Consider the following 26,577-nt stretch of genomic DNA (forward strand, 5'->3'; position numbering starts at 1 on the left):
AAATAAAGGATTTAAATGATGTTTAATTTGCTCAGTTAGATGTAATAGTGGGGAAATAATGTATATAGGGTGAAGGCGGGTAATGTGTGGCATCAGGTAAAGTGGGACAAATAAGCTTTTACATCTTATGCTCTTTGGTCTAAATATAAGCATCAAGTCACCTAACATGTTATGGAGTTATTGATGAAGAAATCCTCTTTACAAACAATCATATTTATTGGTCTGAGATAACTAGGATGGACATAGCAAAGATTACAAAAAATAATAATAATAAGTCTGGTCCCAGAACTTGCAACGTAAACCATGTGGCCTGTTAATTATTTTATTTTGGCAATAAGACTATTGAAGCTAAAACAGTAAGAGTATATCAACAAACATGGAATTAGGATGTTGCATTTTATTGATTTAAACAAAAATTCATAATCTGAATATTTCTCAACATACTTTACATTTTATGGGTTTTGAGTGAGCGTTAATGCATTGAGGTAAAATGGGACATGAACATGAGGTATGCTATTGTGTGCCATCTGGACATTTTTAGAATTTTTGTCATTTAAAAATATTAAAGATGATGCAATATGTCAGCCACAAGAGTCCAGACTTAGACACACACACATCCATTTTAGACAATATTGCACCAAGGAAACAGGTATTAAAAGAACAGAGAAAGCCTGGCAGAAAAGATAGGAAATCTTTTTTTAATGAATAGTAAGTTAAATTAATGATTTTTATGAATTAATGACTGAACTGATAAATGGATACAATCAAACATGACTGTCCTATTTTACCTTAACATGTCATGGGAGCATGGTGGGGGTTCTCTGTGTGTTTGAAGGTCGAAAGTTTTTAATTATTTTACTCTGCAACATATTTTCTTTATATCAATGTAACAAAGACCCATAAAAAGTTAGAAAAGTTGTACTTAAAGCAGCAATCACAGTTTTAAGTGGTTGTCTTGGTAATAAAAACTGTCCTAAATGACCTGATGTCACCTTAATAATCTTTATTGGTGTGTTGACACCACCATACTTGCATATTGTTAAATTAAAATCCAGGTTTATTAAGCCTGTATAAATATAGCCCAGTTCTGCAAATAAAACCGTATTTTTTCTATGTGCCAAACTTAACAGAAAAAAACATTATTTTTGAAAAATGCATTTTTTTTCAGGACGAATATCTAAAACAAAATAGCTTTTTATTTTAGATTCTTCCCCATATATATATGACCACTGACTGGAGTGAGACCCATTTGAAGCTTGCAGACATAGTATAGGCTAGGTAATTATTTTTCATAGATGCACCCCGTCTTGTGCGTCAACCGTACGTCACACTATAGGCCTAATGGCCAACCGTACAACAGTGTCGATGTGGAAAAAAGCGCTGTCCAACGCATGGCTTCAGAGCAACTACAACACAACAGTTTACATCCATATTGTTGTTGTGCCCGCCACAAACAGGGCAGTTGACCCATACATGCCCACTTGTGCAGCCCCAGTGAGACTGCAGCATGTGAGGTTTTGCATGATCGAGAGAAAAAAAAAACCTCAAAGAAATTCCTATAAATACAACTTGCCAGAAATACATCTCCGGGCGTATCATCGCAACCCATCTTAAACCCGATCCCGGTGATGGCTGGGGGGAGATGCGCTCGTCCTCGGCGATAATCGATAGACGCATGCAGGTAGCCTTCCTCCCTACACACGCAGCATCACCACGCATCCTTACTCCACTGTGCAGTCTCTCTTATTTTCCTCCCCATCACCACACATATGAGAAATCGCTCGTGGGGGGGCCCTGCCTATTGATCTCTAAACATCTGGAACACCTCATATTTGTTTTACAAGGCAGAGGCGAACAGTCTGTGCCCGAGATAGAGGAGTGAGACAGCAGCAGCAGCAGCAGCAGCAGCAGCAGCACCAGGACGGACCACTTGACACCTTGCTTCACGACATCGATATGCAGTAGTGTGATACCAGCTCTGCGGAGACGGGAAGGCCAGTCCATGGCATCTTGATATTAAAACCGTGGGCTCTGCGCATTCCTCACAGACGGCGTTTTTTTTCCTTCTTCTTCTGCGGAGTCGAAAGGATTAACTTGGCCAAGATTTTTCAAAAAAAAAAAAAAAAAAAAAGCAGCCAGGGAGGAAATCTTAACAATTACTCAATTTGATTCAGTTTTGGGGGATTCGTGGGGGATATCACTGGACCTGCGATGGACTCCAGCGCTGGGGAATATGGCATGGCTCGTCTTGGATTGTTTTTGGTTTTGATGGGGCTGTGGAGATTTAGCGATGCTTGCCCCGCATCCTGCACTTGCAGCATCTCAAGGATTGTTTGTATTGATTCTGTACCGGGGATCAAGGATTTCCCTCTCCTCACGTTAGATGACATGGAAAACATCACGGAGATGTAAGTGTATGAAAATGATCGTGCACACGGCGTATGAACTTATTAGGATGCAATGCGTAAAGAAGTACCTTCGATCGTAGGTCGCAATAATACCCAATAGCTAGGATTATGATCATAATAAAGGTAATCATAACACCAATATTACTAAAAGGCCTGATATGATTTCCCCATGTGGATTGAACACCAATCTGGCGTTTGCGCTTGATGTCAAACACTAAATATGCGAATTTCTTTCCCCCCACATAACCAATGGGTTTGTCAGATCATGTAGCCTAGTATATGTGTGTGCGCGCGCGCGCGTGTGTGTATATGTGTGGCGGAGATGGGGGTTGCGCGTGCCACTAACGACGATAGAGTGTGTGTGTGTAATGGTGGTGAGAGTGTGCGTCAGGCTTATTTGGATTAGTCGGTGTTTCCTTTACAAAACAGCTCCAGAGGTAGTGATGGAGTAAATGTTTAGGCCCGACGCACACTCTCACCTCTAATATTGACTTTTTTTTTCGCACGCTGTGGGGGGGGGGGGGGGGGGGTGATATAAGCTCAATATTTCAAGAAATGACCACATTGTTGCCAGATTACACACGAGATCACATCGGTTGTATACAGCCCGGCGATAGGCTCCCCACAGTTATGTAGCCTTATCTGCGTCAGTGTGTAGGCTTGTGTCGGAGTGTACCTGCTACAACCCTGCACAAGTGTACAACTGCATGGCACCCAGTGGAGGATGGAGGGGATACTGGGTGAGTTTTCCCGAGGCAGACAGACTGGAAGTAGGTGTCATAAACCCATCAAAGATGTAGGTTATAGGCGCCTAATAACAAGATTATTCTTCTATTTATCTTAGAAATTATAGAAGCCTTATAGCAGCCCAAACTTTGTACATTTCACGCAAAGTGCCTGTTTTTTAGTGGGTGAAATGTGCTTCTTTGGCAAATAAAACACCTGTGAAGCATAAAGAAAATTTCACGATGGCTTGTCAGCTGAACTCTCTAAAAAATAACCATACATTTAAAAAAAAAATTTAAAAAAATCCTGTGCCCTATTTGTAATACTTGGCAATAAAAACTCCCGAAGCAGCACAGACCCTTTAGATAGTTACTTTAACTTGTAATATATCACAGCCTTGTGTAACTAAAGTTACCATCCACATGTAAACAAAAGTGTCTCCCTACCACCAATTTTTTAAAATTTACACAAGACAACAACATAATCTAAGTGGTTAATCTTTTCTGATGTTTGCAACAGCAATGTAATGGTAATATAAAATGGTGTTTTTTTTGGTCCTTACTTAAAATCCTCAGTGATATACTTCTAATTAATAAAGTAAAAAAAAGTTTAACATATATAACATTTCTGCTTTGCTTTTATCATGTCCTAGAAGTAGTTTTTAATAAACTACTTTACTTTACTTCACTTTAAAGTATTTTGGAAAATATCTGCTTTGCATTATCAAAAAAAGTAGTTTAGTTGGTCCCCATTAAAAAAAAATTCACCTTACAATATTTTTTAAAAATCATCTTTGAATTATCATGTGTTAAAAAATTTATACAATTTCTGCTTTGTATTGCCATGCTCAAAAGTAGTTCAGTCGGTCCCCATTTAAAAATAAAAACCTTTACCTTAAAATATTTCACACTTTTTTTTTGCTAGTAGCTAGTTTAGCTAGTCCCCATTAAAATACAATGATTAAATTGCATATTTTAAAAAATAATCAGGATGTAGCCTACTGATTATAGATTATAGACTGTCTCTCTCTGAGACTGCATAATTATTAAAAATGTTATAATATATTTTTAGGGTCATACTTTTATCCAAAAAGTTTAACAAAGTGACATCATTAAGTCATAAAAGTGCTATATTTTGATTTTAATCAAAATGTAAAACTATTTTTGTATGTTTGTCAATTAATACAATAATATAAACAGTATCACCAACAATACAGAATATTATGTCTGTTGCTAAACATAGGCTACTGGCAGTGTGTAAAAACATGTTGTTGACAACTAAAAGTACTGCAGACCAAATTCCCTCACTAAAGGAACATGACAGCTGTGTGGGCAGCAGAGATCACATTTAGCTACAAAATGATAAAAAAAGACCTCTGTAATAGCATTTAGTTTCCTAAAAGATATACAAACACAAGTGATTCTCTTGCTTTAGAGCATAGCACACTTACTTATTTCAGATCAAGTTATTTCACTGAGCACCAGAGCTTCTCAGCCTGTGTCTACGTCCAGAACAACTTGCCAACACCTTTGGATTCAAACTTTACACTAAACGATGGGTGAGCACGTGTGTCATGACTGCTTTTTCTTTTCTATTCTTTAACAGATACATTACCAATCAAGACAGACTGTTTGACATCAACGACAACAGTCTGAGACACTACATAAACCTCAGAAACCTGTAAGTATCACACAGTATGCTTTCAAATCACAATCATATATTCTGCTGAAGCACAGGCGTCGCAGATGACCTGATGACTCTGCATTTCGACTTCCAACAGAACAGTGATGAGAACGAGATTGACGTCTATATCATCAGATGCTTTTTTCAACAACACAAAACTCCAATATGTGTAAGACGCATGCCAAAGTCCCTCTAAAGGTGTGTCATTGGAGTACACACAAGTTTGGATTTTGATTGCTATTTTTGTTCTCTTTTAGAAATCTCAGAGACAATAACCTATCAACGCTGTCTTGGAGAACATTTCAGAACTTTAACACAACTTTCCCGTAAGTGTACAGAAAAATATCAGTACATCTGGTGTTTTTTGTATGTGCAACTACAGTTTCTCATGTACTGTGTTTTTTATTTCCCAGGCTCCTGCTGTCCGGTAACCCTCTGGATTGTGTTTGTGAGAACTTGTGGATCAAACTGAGGTTGCTAGAAGAACCTGACAGTCAAGAGCTGAACTGCATAGACGAGAGAGGAGTACCACAGGCCTTCACCACGCTCACTCCACCAGACTGCGGTAATGTGAAACCGCGTTATAATAAGCAGCACTGGGAATGTGATATTGAACATGTAGAGAGACTTCCTGGAGACAGGAAAGGCGGATATGTAAACAAATAAGTCTATGTAAAGTTCTGATTGGATGTTTAATTTTGCTGTTTGCTCGTTTCTCGCAGTGGTTCCTAAAGTGGAGGTCAGCCCGTACACTGTGACGGAGATGCAGGGGAGTAACGCCAAAGCTGTGTGCAAAGCCTCTGGCTCGCCTCCTCCTGAGATCATGTGGAACCTTGATTGGCTCTCTACCCACCACGAGGTGAGCCGGTCTGCACACCCAGGGGCGTAGGTTTGGTTTCATTATTTCCCATATAAATTTTAAGCGTCAAACACTTAATTTACTGCATTCTGTTGATTCTTTTTTTTTTTTTTTTTACACTAAGTTTAGGCTTTTGTGCATCCATTTATTTAATTTTGTCAATTTAAACCCCCCCCCTGCTACTTTCATGTTTTTACAGGGATGGACAAATGCACATGTTGTAAATATTGAGGGGAAAGTGTGCCGACTTTATTTATTCTTTCATATTTTATTATATTTATATATATTATATATAATTATTTCATATTTTTGCTTGGTCCAGCATCTAGCTTTTGTTATCACTTTTGGATGTGCATGCTGCTTGAACTTTTCTCTTAATCCCGGAAATGTTTTACTATGAAGACAAAAAAAAGTTACAATCAAGAGTTGAACACTAAAAAAAAAGTTTTTGGGGGTAATGTACATTTTCCATTGCTTCCAAATTCCCTCAAATTTAATTTCCCGAAGCTTTTCTGAGAAGGATGTTCTTTCCATTAAGTGATGTCATCCCGGTTCTATATAGATGGGGTGTCTGATACAAACCTTTTCTTTAAAATTGCAATAATTAAAGTTCGTATTTTATTTTAATATAAAATAGCCCATAGATTATGTTCTAATCTAACAAACTGTAGATCATTTAAAATAATCAGAATCTGTGTTTTAAAACTTTTGAAAATGTATAGTGGATGAAACACACTTAAATGCTCTTTAAATTAGCTTTCAGAATTTTGTGAAGTGTCACCTGCAGCTAATTTAACTACTATAAGTTGCATTGTTTTAGGGGTATTCTGTGTTGAGATTAGAGTTGGGTAATATGGAGAAAATCAAATATACCGAGACCTCAACATCGATATTGTTATATTGTAGGGTTGACGATTGATGCTTTCACAAAATATTTACACAGCAAGATGTGAATGATCATCATTGATGTGGATATAATAATAAGCTGGAGTAGCAGTCTGGTAAGTTCAGAAAATATCATCACATTACAGTAATGCAGTTTTTAAAACCAGAAAAACACTGACAATATTTCAGTATCCAAAATCGAAGACAATATCTTGGCCATATCATGATATCGATATAATATCAATATATCACCCAGCCCTGGTTGAGATGGTGCAGTTATTTTCAAGACATGTCTTCATCTCTCTTGTGTTGTTATTTCAAGGGACATAGATGAGAGGGTCCCTGCTATATTCTTTATCTTGTAAGGGGTCCTTGGCTCTAAAACCAAAAAAAAATTGAGATCTTCTAATGCAAAACAATAATGCTGTATTTACAGATTGATCCCTCTGAAACCGAGAGCAGCCTCACCTTGTCAGACCTGTCTCCTGATGATAATGGCAAGGTGATCATATGCAGCGCCGAGAACATGGTCGGTCAGACTGAGGCCACCCTGCAGCTCAATATTCTCTGTAAGCACTCTTACTTTTATGTTATCGTTGACTGTAAATGTTAACAAACTGCACAGTATAAGAAAACTGCTAGAAAAAATAAGACCAAATTTGAACGGTATTATACAGGTTTTTTGTTTTTGTTTTTTAATTCAGTAAAACCTCTTTTCTACAGTTAAATAGAGTAATTTATTGTATAGTAATATAATGAAGTGATTTGCAGTATCGACACTGTAACATAACAGTAGGATGCTGACAACTACATGTCATTCAGCAGAAATGTACACGGTAACAAATTGCTGTAAAAAAAAATACGCCAAAATTCTAACAGTAGTCAACAGTTTTTTTTAAAAAATCCAGTAAAATACTGTAAATCTTTATGTTTTTGGTGGCAATTTTACTGCTGTAAAAATATGGCCAAATTCTAAAAGTAATGTACAGTAAAACTCTGTAGGATCAAATTCACACTTTAAACCTCACATTGTACTTTAAAATAAATTTTGATGGTTCTTTTGGAGGCAATATTACCGCTGTGAAAAATACGGCCACATTTAACAGTAATATACAGTTTTTCCAAAATCTTGATGCTTTTTTTTGGGACAAATCTTACACTGTAAACATCACATTCTACTGTAAAATACTGTGATCAGTTTAACCATAATATAATGTTAAAGTTAACAGTAGGATGCTTGCAACTACAGTTGCCAGTAGTTTACCAGAATTTTACAGGATCATTTGTTACAGAACAGTATGTGTGTAGTGATTATATTTAGTAACAAAAAAATTAAATAAATTAAAAAATTAATTTAATTAAATTTCACTCATTATCTTTTAAATGCTTTCTTCTAAACCTTGTTTTTTTTTTCCAGTGGAGGCACAAGGCTCCTCACTTAGTTATCATTACAGTCTCTTGGCAAATCTTATTGACTCTCCGTGTTTCCTGTCCATAACTCTTCCTCCTGTGAAGCTCCTCATGCACACTCCTCTGCTTGTTTAGTGCCACATTTCTCCTCAATTTCTTCTTCCACGTTTTCCTGATGTCAGCGTTTAAATGTTGTGTCATCAGTCTCTCTTCTCTTTTCACCCCCTCCAACAGCATCTCCCCTCTGAGCCCGTAAATGTTACTTTTCCTACTGGCTGTTACTCCTGGTGTTTGATTTCCTGTCACCCCGTTATCACTCTTCCTTTACTGTTGCCTCCGTGTCAGTTGCCCCCACCATCCAGCAGCTGCTGGGGCCGGAGCGGGACCACCACTGGTGCATCCCCTTCAGCGTCACGGGGAATCCCAAACCCGAGCTGCAGTGGTACCACGAGAATAAAGCGCTCGAGGAGCAGGACTACATCCGCACCATGATCCACGAGTCCACAGAGAGCGAGTACCACGGCTGCCTTCAGCTGGTCAACCCCACGCACATCCACAACGGCGTGTACAGGCTGGTGGCGAAGAATAAGTACGGCCGGGATGAGAAGAAGGTGTCCGCCCAGTTCATCAACCCGCCTGACATCGACCATACAGGTGTCTTTTCACAATAGTACATTGAGGAAGAAGTAAGCACATTTCTGCTGATAAATTTTACTTTTAACACACAGAATTTTGTTTCTTTTCAGCAGAAGACCCCTTCTACTACTGTAAGTTATGATTCAGCTCTATAAAACCAAAAATGCTTAAATATGTTGGCTTCATAACAACCGTAGTAACTCTCCCATGACCTGTCCCTTCTCCTGTGGCCTCTGCCTGCATCTTTCTGCTGCCCAGACACCACCGGTAGGTGTTTGAAGCATCACAAAGTCAACTGTTTGCACATAATAGCTGTCATCATTTTTTAAATGTTCTAACAAGCATTTCATTTTATTTGATTTTTTTAGACTCTCCCCTCCCTCCACTGGACGACAGTGTTGCCGTAAGTGATCTTCACCCATCTCCTTTGAAACATGATCAAATTGGTTGGATTTTTCTGAAAAACATGGATAGAAGGCAATGAGCAACAAAAGAAGAAATTAACCCAAAAAATAGCAATAAATGAATTAAAACTACAAGAAATTTACCTTAAAATTGTTTCAATTTTTTTTTTATTTTTTTTTTTTTTAAAGTACACAAAAACTCACAAACAACACACAAAAAAGGAAAGCAAGACTTGGCATAAAAAGTGGTTAAAAATATGTAATTCTGTAACATAATATGTAATTAGTATAATTATAAATACAGTATTTTTTCCACTAGCTTTTTCCTCCCCAGATATTTTTCACTAGCTTTTATAAAAAATAATTTCGAAATCAACTAATAACATAATAGCATTTATTACCAAGTTTATTATTGCCTTTTATCCCGTTTTTGAAAGAAATCCCACTACTTTGCTCACAGTTCAAAGGGTTAAATACTTGTAAAACGTCTGAAAGCAGCACACGAAAACTGACATCGCTCCAGGTTTAAAAGGGTTAAAGCCATGCTTCCTGTCATTGTGACCCCCTTACATAAATCTTTACATAAATATTTACTCCCAATCCTCCATCACAGTTTTGTTTGAATTATTTTTAAAATTCAGAACATGCAACATAAATATTTCTTTTTCTGCTGACCCTATCATGTAAATAATCTCATGATTCCTCACATTCATTTTATGGCGATCCTGACCCCATGCTGGGAATTACTGTTCTATAAAGATGCCACGTTTTTGTTGACAGTTTTGTTTTAAATATTTTTATGTTTTTTTTCACAGGTGTATGTCGTTGTGGGGATCGCAGGAGTTGCTTTGACTGGCTGCGTTTTGATGGTGATTATTCTCAAATATGGAAGAAACTCCAAGTTTGGTATTAAAGGTGAGCTAATTTTCTTAAATGTTCAGTGTTTAGGATTATATGACATCGAGCGATGAGGTTGCTGAGCTGAAACTTCTCCAGAAGCGTGTAGACGGCCAAAGCAAAACACAATATTGCAAACAGCTCTATCCAGAGCCAGTGTTTCATTTGTCCATTCTGGGCTACTGTAGAAACAACATGGCAGACTCCTTAGTAGAGGACCCGCTCTGTATGTATATAAACGGCTCATTCTGAGGTAACAAAAACACAACCACTCAGGTGATTATACACGTATGAATATTCGATATCTTTTCTGCCAATAGATGTCTCTCAATCCTCCACATTGGACCTTTCAAAGAATACTAATACCTTTAGGGAAATACATTGAAATTTCTCGTCCAGCATTAGATTAAAAGAGTGATACCACTTTAACATGTATCTGTTTAGCGTAGCTTAGCTCAAAGACTGAAAATGGGTGGGAAAAGCAGGCTCAGCCCTGTCAGACCAACAAAATCTGCCTCTTTCCAGCCTAATGCTAAATTAGGCTAACTGGCTGCAGGTTATAGCTTCAGTTTTGGCGACACATAAGACCTCATCTGACTCTTGGCAAAATAGCAAATAAGCAAATTTACAAAAATGTTGAACAAGTCATTCTTCTAAAACCACCACGAGTTAGTAAAAACTCAGTAAAATTTAAAAATGTAATCAGCAGTATATTAAAGTTAATAAATGGTTCATATAACGCTATAACAGAGCATGGAATAGTTTAATATAAGGACGTTTCTAACATAAGATTATTTTATTGAATACATTTTAAAGGTCCAGTGTAGGATTTAGTGGCATCTAGCGGTGCTGTTGCAGTACTAAAACTTCTCTTCTTTACCAAGCATGAAAAACTACGGTGCCCAAATGGGAAAACGTGAAACGTAAAAACGTGAAAATGTACAAATGTGAATGGCCCAATCTAGAGCCAGTGTTTGGTTTGTTTGTTCTGCGCTACTGTAAAAAAAAAAAAACACAGCAGACTCTCTGGAAGGGGAAACGCTCTGTTTGTAGATATAAACTGCTCGTTCTAAGATAACAAAAAACTGCGATTCTTTGTTTCCGGTGACTACAAACTGATGAAAACATAGTCATAGATTTAATATTCCATTTCTGCTTATAGAAGCCCCTAAATCCTACACTTTGGATCTTTAAGTGTTTTTTATTTGATTGTCATCAATTAGAAATTCCCCTTATGAATCATTTATGACCAATGTATAAAACAGTTAATAATAATATCCCATAATGTTGCTGCTTTACACACATAAACAAATCCTTACAGTGTGTTTTTCAAAAAGTATGAACTGTTTATACACAGATATGGATTCTTCATGAGAAGATTTATATGAGACAAATTGATTAAAAAACACTTAAAATATATTTAAAGTTGCTGACAACTACATTATAATGGGTTATAAACCATTAATGCAATTTATTCTACTTGTAAGTGTGTTACTGTTGACTCAAGCTCATTTCCACAGAATCAGTGTCAATATGACTGTGGCAGGAATTTGAGTCATCCTCCCTGATCTTCTGATTTCTTTTTGTCATTATGTACAACTTGTAATTAAAAGTCCTTCTTTCTCTTTTCTCCCTCCAACCCTCCTCTTACGCGTCCTCCTTCTTCTCCCCATCTATCGCCACAATTTCCTTTCTTCTCTCCGCTCATCATCCTTTACTTTTCACTCTTCTCCTGCCTCTCTTTCCTCTCCACCTCCTCCTCTGTGGCTCCCTAGGCTCCTCCTCAGTCATCAGTAATGACGATGACTCTGCCAGCCCTCTTCATCACGTCTCCAATGGCAACAACACCCCGTCGTCCTCGGAGATGGGTCCAGACGCAGTGATCATTGGGATGACAAAGATTCCTGTCATTGAGAACCCACAGTACTTCCGCAACTCGGGCAGCATGCTGAAATCTGACACGTGTGAGTTACCGCCGCGTTCGACAAATGGACAGTAACCCGTACCTTTTCAGATAAATCCATGCAGGGGTCACAGCCGGACGCCATATTTATTGTCAACATCCTGCTGCATTGTGATACTGAGTGCTGCTCTGCAGGGCGACTGGACGCTCAGATGATGTCCAGAAACACGAGCTTGTTTACAGAAGGCTCAACTCAGCAGAATAAACCTGGATGACTTTCTTTCTTAGACACACGTGATTGTGTCCTAACCACTAACCCTACAATGTAAAACGAAAGTATTTTTTTAACACAGTTAGTGTCCAGGCTGCTTTAAATTTTTTATGTTCAGTGAATTTGCGAAAACAAGTTGAATCATTACAAACTTACCTCAACTTCTTTTCACAAATTCAGTTAACTTAAAATGTATTCATTTAATTTTTAACTTATTTAAGTTGAAATGTAATTTATCAAGCAAAATTGTCAAATGTTTGCAAGTTCAAGCCTTTCAAATGTGTTGTTTTCCAGAATTGCCCTTTTATTGTAAATTCTAACACCTTTTTTTTTTTTAGATTGTTCTGGACTCTTACTATTTCCTGATATTTTATAGACTCATTTATTCATTTCCAAATCAAACAAAACAAAATGAAAATATTCTGCGATTACAGCCTGAATCTGATTTGATCTCTCATATAATCCTAACTAAAAATCACCAAAATACCCACTGAAAAATCAAGATGCACTTGTGCCCTTGACCTAACTTCTCTTACTCTGCATTTAAGTTGTCCAGCACATCAAGAGACACAACATTGTGCTGAAGCGGGAGCTGGGAGAGGGAGCCTTTGGGAAGGTGTTCCTCGCCGAGTGCTACAACCTAACACCAGACCAGGAGAAGCTCCACGTGGCGGTCAAGGTACAGACCAGGACGCCGTTCACTCAAATAATCAATGTCTTTGTCATTCAGTTAGTGAATTCTATTGACTGGATGTGAGTTGTAGATAATGCGCCTTACCTCGTCTTTGCCTTTTCATCAGACTCTGAAAGAGGCCAACGAGAACGGCCGGGCGGACTTCTACAGAGAGGCCGAGCTCCTCACCAACCTGCAACATGAACACATCGTCACTTTCTACGGGGTGTGTGTGGAGAGCGACCCACTCATCATGGTGTTTGAATACATGAAACATGGAGACCTAAACAAGTTCCTCAGGTAGGATCATTTTGACTTTTAAAAATACTGGCATGTTTTAAAGGAATAGTGTAAACCATTTGGGGATATATAGATATTTGCTGTCTTGGAAAGGTTAGACAAGAAGGTCGATGCCACTCTCAAGTTCATACGTTTGATATGAGGCTACAGCCAGCAGCTAATTAGCTTAGCTTAGCATTAAGACATTAAGCATAAAGAACCTTTGCACTTATGAAGTTCACCAATTAGCACTTTGTACCTTGTTTGTTGAATTTGGAGAAAAAAAAATGTAAAAAAGTTGTGGTTTTGTATTGGTTTATGTGATAGACTATTTCCTGGCTGGAAGAAGTTAATTCCTGTATTCCTTTCATCACTGTGAAGTTTCCTGGCAACCAGCAAAGACTCAAAAAAGTTTCTGCTCTTGGCCAAGATAGTCCAGCACATAATCCACCATAAAACCACAACCTGTCATCTTTACACTTTGTTTAATCCCTACAAAAACCAAACAAGACTTAATGTGTTAGCTTTAGAGCAGCTGGTAGGTGGATTTTGTTAATTTTGAACAGAGCCAGGCCAGTGTTAGCTGTGCCCCAGTTTCCATCCTTAATGCTAAGCTAAGCTAATTGCCTCCTGGCACTAGCTTCATCTTTAATAATTAGTGTACACAGACATGACAGTGGTATTGATCTACTCACCTAACTCAGAAAGAAAGTATATTTTCCGAAATGTCCAAATATTCTTTTAACTCTATCAGAGCGCACTGAAGGAACAGATGGGTGATATCATGATATATTCTGTGACATTACATAATGTAATGTAATATCCACTGCTGAAAATAATTTAATTCTGTTTCTAATGAGGAAGATAATTATTTAAAAGGGACCTTTTATGCTTTTCCGTGTTTTCTGTCATATATATAATGTTAATTTTGGATGTTTGTAATAAATGTGGCCAAAGTTTCAAATGATGAGGTAAATGTATGTAAAAATAATCCCTATGAGCAAAATCCTCAAATGTAAGACGTTCTGAAAACTCTGTTTCCAACGTATGTTCTATTTTTTTAATACAAGCTGATGTTTCCGTTATATAGTCATCTGCTCCAGGCACGTTGCTGCAGGTGTTTACATAGCCCTCACAGCTACATGTAGCTATGTGCTAATGTCAGGGAATCTTTGTGGCTGATGTTGTTAATGTCTTTATCCTGATGGATCATGTCCAGTTGTAAAGATTTAGGTTTGGAAGTTTTTATAAGTGATTTTTTTATGGTAGAAAGTGACAGGCACTTAAACAGAGTGTTTCACACAAAGGTGGGTGGGGGTTGAGGTGTTCCAGCACAGAAAGTATAAGGAAAAATGACATTTTTTGACCATTAAAGCATATAAAGATTTTCTAGTCAAAACCAAAAATTACAAGTATAAACTTTAAAAAAAAAAAAAGAGCATAATAGGTCCCCTTTAATGTTGGCCACTGAAGCAGTCTTACAAATCAGTGGGTGAGGGGGCCTGCTTTATATCAATGCTGGATGGGTTCACATGGTTTTATATAATCCGATTTGCGGGTATTTAATTCATTGAATTAGCCAACAACTGATATGTATCACCTGATTATGCAACCTCGAAATAATTTTTTGGCAACAACTTAAGTTCAGCTGAAATGTTTGGTCCATCAACAAAAAAGTAATCTGCAATCATTTCGATAACTGATTGAGTCATCTGCTGTTTTTTTTTTTTTTTTTAGAAGCATTGTTAAACATTCAGTGGTTCCAGCTTCTCAAATGTGACTTTTTGGTGTTTGGCATTATTTTTTCTAACCTATTCAGTAATGCAATCGATTGAAGCTCTGATGAGGTGTTTCTGGGTGCAGGTCCCATGGTCCTGATGCAGTGCTAATGGCAGACGGTCAACACAGTATCCTGGTGGAGCTCACCCAGTCCCAGATGCTGCATATTGCCCAACAGATTGCTGCTGGCATGGTCTACCTGGCCTCCCAACACTTTGTCCACAGAGACTTGGCGACCAGGAACTGCCTGGTAGGAGAAAACCTGCTGGTCAAGATCGGAGACTTTGGCATGTCCAGAGACGTTTACAGCACAGACTACTACAGAGTGAGTTCAGAGTATTTTTGAAAATCCCCCCTTTGTCCTGCTCCCACACTCTCTCTCACACATACATAAGCACACACACAAGCCTCTCATATATACATATATATACAGAAATATGGAAATGTAGCCACATACGCACTGTCTCAAATATGTAATTAGAATTTTATTCCAGTTTTGGCCTGAAATAACTGTGTAGCTGCATAAATGACAATTTTAACCAGAGGTATTTTATCTATTTTTAATGCCATTTAAATGCAAATTCTATAATCTGCATAAAATTACTGTTTCCATGGGAATAAGGGCCAACAGTGCAAAAATGCATCAGCAGTTTTTCCTTTTCCCTGGGCAAGAGTTAATTCGTCCCTTCACTCATGAACGGCACATATTAAACTACGGCACAGGATATTTTTGGACACACTGATGGTGGTGAGAAGATTACATGTTTTTATAATAACTTGATACTACAACACAATACAATTTAAATACAGAATATACATTATACAGATGGGTGTATTTTATTTCCTCATCCCCTCTGTCTGAGATTCCAGCTTGAATCCCACAGTGCCCTCTGCTGTCCAAAGTGGAGTGAGAGATCTGAACGCAAAACACATCATCTCTGAGGTGCATGATCACCATAAAGCGGGCCAGTCACCAACCCCTGATATCAAACTTTTTTTTTTTTTTTTTTTTTTTTACAAATGTTAATACAGAGCACAAACACAGCTAACAGTATCACCTTCTCATCTGTTATAATGCTGCGAATTACGTGATACAATGAATCGGGTAAACCAGGAATATAAATGCATAAAATTCACGTTAAAAGGCTGATGTGGCTTAATGTTTAGTTTAGTGGCAAATAAAACTAGAATTATATACAATTACATCCATTCACCATTGTTGATCTGCCGGTTATGATCATATATGCTGGTGTGTGGGTTTCTGTAGGTGAGAGGATGAATTTGAAAGGATGGTGATTAGATAAAAGAGGAGACAGCGAGAGAAGGAAATGCATTTAGTAGACAGGAAATATCAGATGGAAGAAGTTAGGAAGACCCTGGTTGGATAAAAGGTATTGATGTTATAACAGGCATGTTACAGGAATGCTAGACTGACAAAATGCAATTGCTCACTTCTAAAGAAAATTTTAGTTGCCTTTTTTTTAGGTGCATTAAGATGTAACTAATGTAGTCTAATGCAACAGTCCATGAATGATCAGGTAGAGCTGTTTAACTGCATGATCATTTTTGCAGGATGCAGTTTGCAGTGCTGCTGAAATGTGTTATTTCCATCCAATTTATATCAGTGAGGGTGGGCTAAATAACGGAAACCCCTCTCTATATCATCATGGGACGTTCTTTGGCACAACAGTGGTTGAAGCTAAATGCTAAAGGTTGACGTGCTGACGTTTAGAACGTAAAGGCCTAATGTTCGTCGTCTTAGTTGAGCGTGTTACTGCACGAACATTTGCTTGTTAGCTCTAAAAAAAGGATAGCTGAAGCTGATGGGATTGCCATCATTAATCAGTTAATTAAAAGAAGATCACCAAAAGTTGAGTCTCTATGGACCTTAAATATCTCACACAAAATGTCACAACAATCAAATAAATAGTTGTCAAGATATGTTCCGCAAAACCACAAATGTCACTTACAAATGTCACTACTGACTTGGTGAACACGGGTTTGGACACAAGAACAGGACTTGAAGACCAATCAGATAGAGATAAAACATTTGCTGCATTCAAATTCGCAAACTTTTTCCTTTCAATGCATAGTGCAGCTGTCCTTACACAGTACATGCTGTTGCATGGAGTATGCACACAAATGGACGTGCTACTTCATCATAACAATGCGCCTCACAATCCGCAGTGCAAAATTAACAGAACATTAATGTGTAAATTATACACACAAATCACAGATAGATGTAGTACTCACACTTGAATGCGGTGACATCCATCATTGCAGCTTTACTCGGGTGCCAGAGAGCTGTCATCTGAATGCGGCTCAGCTGACGTGACATATCTTCTGCTGTGCAGAGGATTGTGGGTCAGAAAAGCCAGAAAATCATACTGCAAAATACAACCAGTTGAAGTGGGACATTGTGGTATTTTTGGCATACTGCATTTGACATACTATGCATTGGGACATGCTGAACTTTTTTCTGGCATCAGAACGCACCAATTGTCCTTTTACTACTGTCTTTTACTGCAAGCAATGGGAGGCTGCTTTAACCACGTTGGGAGCAAAAAGGTTAAAAAATAGAGTCTAACATTACAGGTAAAATGATCTGACAGGAAACATGAGAATATGTGCTGGTTTACACCTGAGAGGCCGATGAAGAAAGTAGGAACAGGTGTGCAGGTGGGAGGGGACATCAGGTGTCAATTTTTTTTCTACTATGGCAAAGACATGACCCCGCCCCAACTCTGCATCTGATTAGCTAGTACTATTTGCTTTTGTTGATTGGTTAGGGTCAGGGTAAGCCAATCAGAGGAGAAAATATTGCTACCAGGACTGGCAAGAAAGAGGGCCTCTAGTGGTTGGCTTTAGGATAGTAGCTCTGGAGAGTTAGAGGAGAGCACACGTCCTTGAGGAAGTGAGCAGCTAAAACAAACACACACCAAAAGCATTAGAAAGTGTCCTTTGAACACCATGAATATCTGTACCAAATTTCATTGCAGTGTGTTCAGTAGTTTTTGAGATATTTCAGTCAGGACCAACAAAGGGAAACAGCAAAACAACATTCATAGTGCCGAGTCAAAGTGTGGCTAAAAATGTCCCAACAAAGAAGAGTCACTCACTCACTGTCTGTCTGTGTCTGCAGGTGGGCGGTCATACGATGCTGCCAATCCGCTGGATGCCCCCAGAGAGCATCATGTACCGGCGGTTCACCACAGAGAGTGATGTGTGGAGCCTCGGCGTGGTGCTATGGGAGATCTTCACCTACGGCAAGCAGCCCTGGTACCAGCTCTCCAACAATGAGGTCAGAGTCACAAGAGGTCTGCAGTTAGTGTAGTCAACGCTGGCACTTTAAGACACTTTTTCCTCTGATGGTCTCACTATAGAAAAAGTTTGATGTTGGAAAATTCATTAAAAATCGTCTGTATGTAACACAGCTTTGCAGCTATCACCAAAACACAGGCCGTGACTTGAAAAGTTATCAAACTCTGAGCTAGTCATATGGAGAAGTTTGACTGTAAATATCATCTTATGTAACACTTACCCAATTGAAGTAGTACATAAATTAACAAAGTTCACCTTTGGTAAGTGTGAAAACAAACAGCTGTGTTACATCTATTGCCTCTAGAGGAGCTTTTTAAGTCAGAGAAAAAAAGGATGTGTGGTAGCATCAGCTGGGCCTCAAAGACAGCAAATTTTCAACAGAAAGGCTTTTTTTACAAACTGTGGGTGCAAAGACGTCAACCACGTAGGGAGGATGCAACCGATGCTGCATTTGCATCATTAAAACGATGATTCCACTGTTTGTTTTGTGAGGATTTAGATACTGTGCAAACATCATATCCATTAAAACTGGTTTTAATTACGCGGAATGCCAGTCTTTGGCTGAAGCGGGGTTTCCACATTTCTTTCGTTTACAAAACTTTTATATCAGTAACTGGCAAGTATCAGAGCGATGCTGTTTACACACAGCTACAGAAAATATTAAAGAATATTGTAAATTAAGTATAACTTTAGTTTTATCTCAGCATTCTTCTGTAAATAAACAAAAAGATATTTTATATATCTTTTTGTTTATTATATGTTTGGGAGTCAAAGGCAAAGATTTTTTGGGGTGGGCACAGGGGAAACTTAGAACATTTGTGTATGTGTAACAAATGCATCTGACAGGACATAAATCAGGGACGTTGTAGTTCATGGTAGGTGCCTTAACCCCAAGAGCACCAGTGCCCCCTTGTTTTTCAGTTCTTTTGACAAAAAAAATATTTTATAGCAACATTTTTTTAAATGATCCCATCTCGTCCCAAAAAATAGTGTAAAAGCGCCTAAATTAAAACGAACGAATATATATATTACGTCAGGATGGACTGAGAATTATCTAACTACGTCAGCATAAATGTGAAAACTTCCTGATCATCATATTTAAATCATCATTCAATCATTTGATGTTCCAAAAAATTAGCAACATCTGCTGCATTGCTCTCATTTAAACACCAAAGTCAAACAGTCTTTTGTCACTTTGTGCCCTGCAGGTGATCGAGTGCATCACCCAGGGCCGTGTGCTGCAGCGGCCCCGCACCTGTCCTAAAGAGGTGTACGACCTGATGCTGGGCTGCTGGCAGAGGGAGCCCTACATGAGGCTGAACATCAAAGAGATCCACAGCATGCTCCAGAGCCTCGCCAAGGCCTCGCCCGTGTACCTGGACATACTGGGCTGATGATGCACCCGTGTTCTTGTATGTACTCTTGCGTGCATGTGTGTGAGCTGGAAGGCTTCGTACGTGGAGGGGCGGCTGTGTGTTTGTTTGCACAAGATGTGACGGAGAGGAGAGCCGGAAAAAAAGGCTGTGCGACTGTGTGAGTGTGCCTGTGTACAGTACCTGGCTGTAAATGTTCCTGTAAATGCTATCGTCCGTGTCCTCATCATCACATCGAGAAAAGCCTTAAATTTTTCTTTTCTTATCCATTTGTTACCGAGGCATGTTTCACAAATGGAAACCAAAATGCATACAGGATAATGTAACTTTATGTGAAAGGCATACAAATAAAAGAAACCCGATAATCAGAAACATTGATTACTGGATTTCTCCATCTCAGTTCATCATATTAAATAATCTATTTGCTGGGAATGAAAGGGAAAAAAACGTGTCTCTTTAATGGACTCTGTGTGGACATAACTTTGTAGATAGAGCTTCTCTCAACACACAGAGCGACATATTCTGCAGGAAGATAGAAAAAATACTCATCAAGTAACAGCTGAAGCTTTTTTATTTTATATGTCACAGACTATTTTAATATTTGTAGAATTTATAAATGTTGACTCTGTTTTCTGTTGATTTCAATGTGTGGGGCTTTTCAGTCATTTACAGAGGCTTTTATTTCTTTGAATTTTAAACATATGTGTGTATTATGGCACATGAATGTTTAAAAACAGTGTGAGACCCATGTAGATTCACATACATGCCTGTGTCTGTTATGCACTGAACAAAAATTTACACTTTTGTTTTTGCTTCCTTTTGTCACAGGTTTAAGTTAAAGATATGGGACTTTTTTACAGACCCAAGAGATTAGTTCTCTCAAATTTTGGTTGCAAGTATGTTAAAATCCATGTCAGTGAGCACTTTTCTAAGACAATCCTTCCACATGGCAGCTAATTAACAGCATTATTACTACACAGATGTGCCTTGGGATGGTCACAATAAAAGGCCACGCTTGAATGTGCAGCTTTAGCACTCGATACAATGCCACAGATGGCGAATCCAATGCTCCCTGGATTTGGCAGTACATCCAACCGGCCACACAACCACAACAAGTTGGTTGCGATGGCAAACTGTTGAGGGTGACAAGCATGCAAATGAGCTTTCCTGAGACGCTCTCTGACATTTTTTTAAATGTTTGCGGTTGTGCAGGCCAATTATTGCAATAACTTGCAGGTAAAGACGTTGGATGTGGAGGTCCTGTGCTGGTGTGATTATATGTGGTCTGGAGTTGTAAGGCCGGTTGGATGTACTACCAAATACATGGAAACAGCTTATGATAGTTGCACACTCCCTCAAAACTTGTGACATTGTGATACGTGATAAAACTGCACGTTTTAAAGCAGCCTTTTATTGCGACCATCCCAAGGCACACCCATGTAGTAATGAGGCTGTTAACCCTTTGGAACCTGGAGTGACATTACTTTTCTAGCGCTGTTTTTAGACACCAATCACAAGTATTTCAACCTTTGAACCCTGAGCAAACTGGCTTGATTTTGTTCCAGAACATAGGATTTAGTAAAATATTGAAATTGGTAAGAAATGTTCCACAAATTGCAAGAAATAAGTAGATTTAGAAAATTATTTTTATAAATCTAGGGGAAAATGTCTAGGGAGAAAAAGAAAAAAGCTAGGGAAAAACTATATTTTAAATTTTCAGATAATTTTAATTTTCACATATTTGAAATTAGGTTACAGAGTGAATCTAATTTTTGTTTCCCCAGGTCATGCTTTTTTTTTTTTTTTTTTTTTAACTTTCTTTCTCTCTCTCTTTTTATACTATTTTTCAGGTGATTTTCTTCTACTTTTTACTAATTTTTTCCTCATTTTTGGCTCATTTTGTCTTTTATTGCCCATTACCTTCTTCCCATGTATTAAAAAGAAATAAGGCCAATTTTCTAAGGTTTCTCAGGGTTAATCAGCATCTTAATATGACACACCTGTCAGGTGGATGGATTATTTTGGGAAACACAGATTTTAACCAATTTGCAACCACAATTTGAGAGAAATATATCTATTGAGTACATAAAAAGTCTTAGATCTTGAACTTGTGAAAAATGAGAGCAAAAACAAAAGTGTTACCTTCAAATGTTTGTTCAGTATATAAAACCTACTCAAGTCCTGAGAAGGACGTCCAGATGTGAAATCAATGTCGAGGTTGTAAAACATAAGGGCATACAGCATTTTACAACTTTTTTTTCAAACAATCTCTTATCATTTGTCATATTTTATTTAAATATTTACACACAAGGTCATCTATATTAACAAAGTGGTGTTATAAACGTTGTTGGAGTGCTCTGCTCATTTCACAACCTTTTTCATTTGATATATCTAAAGCACAGAGATCGAGGACTTGGCAAGCTCAAAAAAAAAAAAAAAAAAAAGAGAAAAAAAATGAGCACAGTTTAGTTTTTGTTTTGTTTTTTCATTCACCAGCAAATGCCATTCAGCAAATCTTTGTTGTTCGGTGGCCCATATCTGTAAGTGATGTGGTTTTGTATGCATCTTCAGACGCAGGTTTTTCAAATGTTGCTGTTGATGAGATTGTGTTTGATAAGAGAAGACCAGATTCATTTTTAAGAGTAATTTCTAAGAGGGATTGACGAGGCATTTTGATGCAGTTTTCTGTGTGTTCACTGAAGTGAGTTAAGTGTACTGAGGATTTTTTTTGTTTTCAGCACTTTTGGTTTTGCATATATTGATGCTACTTATTTATTTGTCATTTACAAGAGCATACTTTGAAGATGTAATCTTTAATTCTACATAGTAGGCTAAAAGGCCGCAGTAAAAGTATAATTAAGAGTCCGATTGCCCTTAAAGTGTCCCAGGGGTACTTTCATTTCTCTGAGCGGTCCCTGTCAGCCGCGTGGCGACTGATACAGCTCTTTATTTCGGGCATCGCTAAAGCACATTTATAACGGCTGCTTAAAAAATGGTTTTAAAGCGCATTTTGTAATTTATTTTCCAAATTATCTTGTTTTGAGATTTTCAAAAGGCTGAAAATATTAAACAAGCGTGTTGGTCTAAGTGTCTAGTACAAACTTCTGTGTTAATCTTTGCAAAAACAGCAGAGATGACTCCTCCATAATAACCACAATTTATGTCCATATGGAGGCATCGAGCAGTATGGCTCTTTGCTGAGACAATAAGTTGCGTTAACGGGATAGTTCAGGTTTTTTTTTAAGTGGGGTTGTGTGTACTTATTTATATTCAATATTTTACATACAGTAGAAGTCAGTCTGCACACCCCCAATTTGGAGAAGCAGGCTGGAGTTTGACCTGGAAGCTGAGCAATGTTGTGCTGTGGATGGAGGTCAGCAACAAAACGTATTTTAGCCACTTCAGAAAAACTCCTATGGGGTGCCCGTTGGCTCCGTTGGTAGGGTGGGCACCACATGTACAGAGGCTACGTTCTCGCTGCAGCGGCCACGGGTTCAATTCCAGCCTTGGTCCTTTGCTGCATGTTATCCCCTCTTTCTCCCCGTCACTTAAGCTGACCTATCGCCTATCAAATAAAAGCAAAAAGCCTAAAAAATACTCTTAAAAAAGTCCTACTTATAAAAATCTATATCACCTTAAGTGAATGCTATACTGAGAGTATTTTTACCACTTTACTCTCAATATAGCATTAACTTAGACTGATTTTTTTAGGTGGCTAAAAATATGTTGTTGCTGACCCCCTCCACAGCAGCACATCGTTAAACTTCCATGTCAGACTCCAGCCTGCTTCTCCAAACCAGGAGAGTGCCGACTGACATCTACTGTATGAAATATATTATCTATCTTATATATAATGTGGGTAATGACTCCTACAATCCCACTTAGAAAAAAACATAACTATTCCTTTAAGTGCAACTCGTAGCATTAATTATCCCCCAAATGCACAACCTGTGCCCTTGACCATTCTCTGCCTCAACCTCAACTGCACTTTCTGACAAAAAAATGAAAAAAAAATCACTTTTGCTGTGCCGACCACGATTGAAGCAAGTCCTAACTCTGACACATTGTCCTTGATGAAAATGATTCAGTGTCCCTCTATGTTTTTATTACAGCGTTTGTCAGTTCTGTATAATAGTCATGTGTCTGCTGTACATAAATTGCTGTCCATTCTGTACAGTTCTGATATTTGTCTATATCAATAGTAGGCTATGTTTAATAGTATAATCTGTTTGAAGCAGGTATCATGTCCAAAACTGTGTGACATCTATTGAAGACAACGTGTTATGGGCCACTGGCAATACATAATATGTGTAAATACGATTTTATTTGTGCTACATTGTATAATTTCTTTGTGCTCGTTCATAATACCAGTGAGAATACAATCCTTTTTTGGGCAACTTTTGATCTGCAGAGGACTTTATTTGAACTATGTGTTTTTTTCTCTGAAGAAAAAAAAAGAAGACAAAAAAAGAAAAACGATCTCCTCTTTCCTCTCCACTGTGATGGGGAGCTTACACAGAGGCTGTTTGAGATGCGGTCTGTCTGTAGGAGGACCATAGACTCTGGATCTGATTACACATCAGGATCGCTCCTAGCTGACAGGCGTCCCAGCAGACGTGTGGCCGATGGCGAGGAGGTCAAAGGTCGCCTCCTGGCCAACACCACCACTCAACCTCTGACTGACTGTAGCCTATTTTGATCCTCTTTCAGATGAATAACTGTGACTTTGCATCATGAATAGTATATTATTTTGAATGTAATCTAGAAGGGTCGGGACCTTTTTTGAATGTAATCTATCTCGGGGGAGGGAGGGGGCGTTAATTTTTTTGTAAATATATGGTAAATGAAAAAAAAAAAGATTACAGTTTTCATTCCTGTGCAGATAACAAATTTTACTTACTGTGTGAATACAAAGAGAAAGAGTGTACGTGTTTGTGTGTGAGACTAATGTCTCCGAGGTGGTGTGTGTGCGTTGGCACATACATCTGTATGCAAGAGTGTGTGTATGTGTGTTTGTGAGCGTGTGTGTGCGTGTGTGTGTGCTCTCCTGGCAGATTTAATCCTGCTTTAATCAGCCAGTTCTATCAATCAATTCAATGCTTTGTGCATCATGTGAGTAGCTTATCCACAATTAATGGAAATGTTCCTTGTGATACTGTGCATTTAATAAAGGTGGTATGTCTTACAATACGCTCTGTGTCCTCACCACTCTTTGTGTGTCCACGGAGAATAGCTTTTTTGGTACTTGTACTTGAGTATTTACATTTTATCCTATTTTATATTTCTACTCTACTATATTTCAAGTGAAATATTTATATTTTTATGCACTACATACATTTGAAAGCCTTATTTACTTTATAGATTAAGATTTTATGTTCAAAAATAACATTAAAGGGACTATTCACCCTAAATCAAAACTGCATATTTTTCCTCTTACCTGTAGCGCCATTTGTCAATCAAACTTTTTTTGGTGTGAGTTGCAGAATGTTACAGCTCAGTCGAGGAAGACGGCATTAACGTCTACATCTACTGCTGTCATGACCCTCGCATCCATGAGTAGATGCACGCTCAAAAACAACCTAAACTAACAAATAGCACTACATGTGAGAGGAAAAAATTGTATTTGTGATATGATAATAAACTTTAAGCTTGTTACCATTGTTAAAGATAAAACCTGCTGTTGTGGTTCCCATTCTTTTAGGCTTCAACATCTTACATTATAATTGTTGAGCTTTTATTATTTTATATAGCTTAATGTATAATAACGTGTCACATTTTTAGTAATTATGTTTTGTATTTCATTTGCAAAGTAACTTAAGTTATTATATATATGTACTGGAGTAAAAAATACAATATTTGCTTCCAACATGTAGTGGAGAAAAAGTAGACTATTAAGTAAAGGAAATGAAAACTGTCCTTGAGTTGATTTACTCAGTTACTGTCTAACACTTCTGATTTATTTTCTAAATGTTGGAGCTACCATGTGGAGATTAAATGTATCGTTTTTGTTATGTTTTTTCAGAAACAGTTTGTTGCTGGACTTTTCATGCAGTGTAAAATGTTGCATGATTTGGCTGGGCATCGAATCAGAGGGCTGTCTACTGTAAAACAATCCCAGTCAGCCAGCACTCCAAACTGCTGATAAGTTTGTTATAATTATCATCCTCTCTGCAGTCTGAACACCACACACACACACACGTGGGCAGATTGTCCGTGACGGTGTGATTGGCGTTCAGTGTGTTTGGTTTGGCTGCTTTAAAAAGAAGCGACATGTGTCATGAAAGGTATCTCATGGGCACCATTTGTTTCTAACAATAACTACAGAGGAGTGACGAGGACAGCTGCTCTCAAGTCCTCACACACACACACACGGCCAAACGGCAAAAACAGCTAATTAGCTGTATACTGTGCTGAGGTGTGTATGTATTTTTATATCACATTATTGTCACAATTTACACACATAAACATACATTTATTTAGACTACAAAATTAAGCTACATGTATGTGACTTACCTTGTACTGCAGTGTTACTGGTCAGGAGCTTCACACTTGACTCAGGCTGGGGGGACAGTTGCTGGGCCGTCCATCTGGGGCGTCTTCCACGGCAGCTCACGTCTTTCATGAGGGGTCACCTACTGACACTCTGAGGAAAGCTTCAATGGCTCTGCCAAAGGAAGAATAAATTCCAAAAAGACTGAATACTCAAATAAATATATTTTGATGTTTCTTTTCTGGTTTGATTATACTGTGTACTTACTGACCTTGTTTTTCAGAGCATAACACTTTGCCTTTATCCCTTCATTTAGCATTTATAAGCTGTGAATAAACATTTAACAGTTAAAGACACACAGTAATATAGCTGTACACAGGTGTTTCTAAATGTGCAGTATTTGTCAACTTCTGCTAAGAGGACATATTTATATTTTTACTTCATTGTCATTCATTGCCTGTTACTACAGCAGCCTCCATTTATGGTTGTGCACAGGAACGATAGTTGTTGACATTTACATTAACCCTTAGAAACCTGAGCATTATTATTTTAAAAAAAAAAAACAGGGGAAGAAGGCAAT

The 26,577-nt window shown here is 38.0% G+C and overlaps 1 protein-coding gene across 2 annotated transcripts; it reads left to right on the forward strand.

Moving 5' to 3' along the window:
* The first annotated feature begins 2,157 nt into the window (after positions 1–2,157).
* Positions 2,158–21,107, forward strand: ntrk2b (neurotrophic tyrosine kinase, receptor, type 2b). 2 transcript variants are annotated; one of them, XM_042509931.1, is made up of 18 exons: positions 2,158–2,408; positions 4,740–4,814; positions 4,915–4,986; positions 5,075–5,143; positions 5,231–5,382; positions 5,540–5,676; positions 6,998–7,130; positions 8,317–8,625; positions 8,718–8,738; positions 8,866–8,874; positions 8,976–9,010; positions 9,827–9,926; positions 11,684–11,872; positions 12,631–12,761; positions 12,883–13,055; positions 14,898–15,138; positions 17,956–18,114; positions 19,343–21,107. In XM_042509931.1, the coding sequence occupies exons 1-18, from the start codon at positions 2,212–2,214 to the stop codon at positions 19,526–19,528; spliced, it is 2,388 nt and encodes a 795-aa protein (XP_042365865.1). In that variant the 5' UTR covers positions 2,158–2,211; the 3' UTR covers positions 19,529–21,107. The 2 variants fall into 2 exon arrangements, with proteins under 2 accessions (XP_042365865.1, XP_042365866.1); XM_042509932.1 differs by having other exon boundaries at positions 8,721–8,738.
* Positions 21,108–26,577: the final 5,470 nt, after the last annotated feature.

This window comes from Plectropomus leopardus, chromosome 20, assembly GCF_008729295.1.
Source record: "Plectropomus leopardus isolate mb chromosome 20, YSFRI_Pleo_2.0, whole genome shotgun sequence".
Classification (NCBI taxonomy): Eukaryota; Metazoa; Chordata; class Actinopteri; order Perciformes; family Serranidae; genus Plectropomus; species Plectropomus leopardus.

Bases quoted from the DNA above. Each gene is read 5' to 3' on its own strand.
- ntrk2b (XM_042509931.1), top strand. From the start codon at position 2,212: ATGGACTCCAGCGCTGGGGAATATGGCATGGCTCGTCTTGGATTGTTT. The intron at 4,815-4,914 runs GTAAGTATCACA...GACTTCCAACAG, and splicing joins TACATAAACCTCAGAAACCT to AACAGTGATGAGAACGAGAT. The intron at 9,927-11,683 runs GTGAGCTAATTT...GTGGCTCCCTAG, and splicing joins CTCCAAGTTTGGTATTAAAG to GCTCCTCCTCAGTCATCAGT.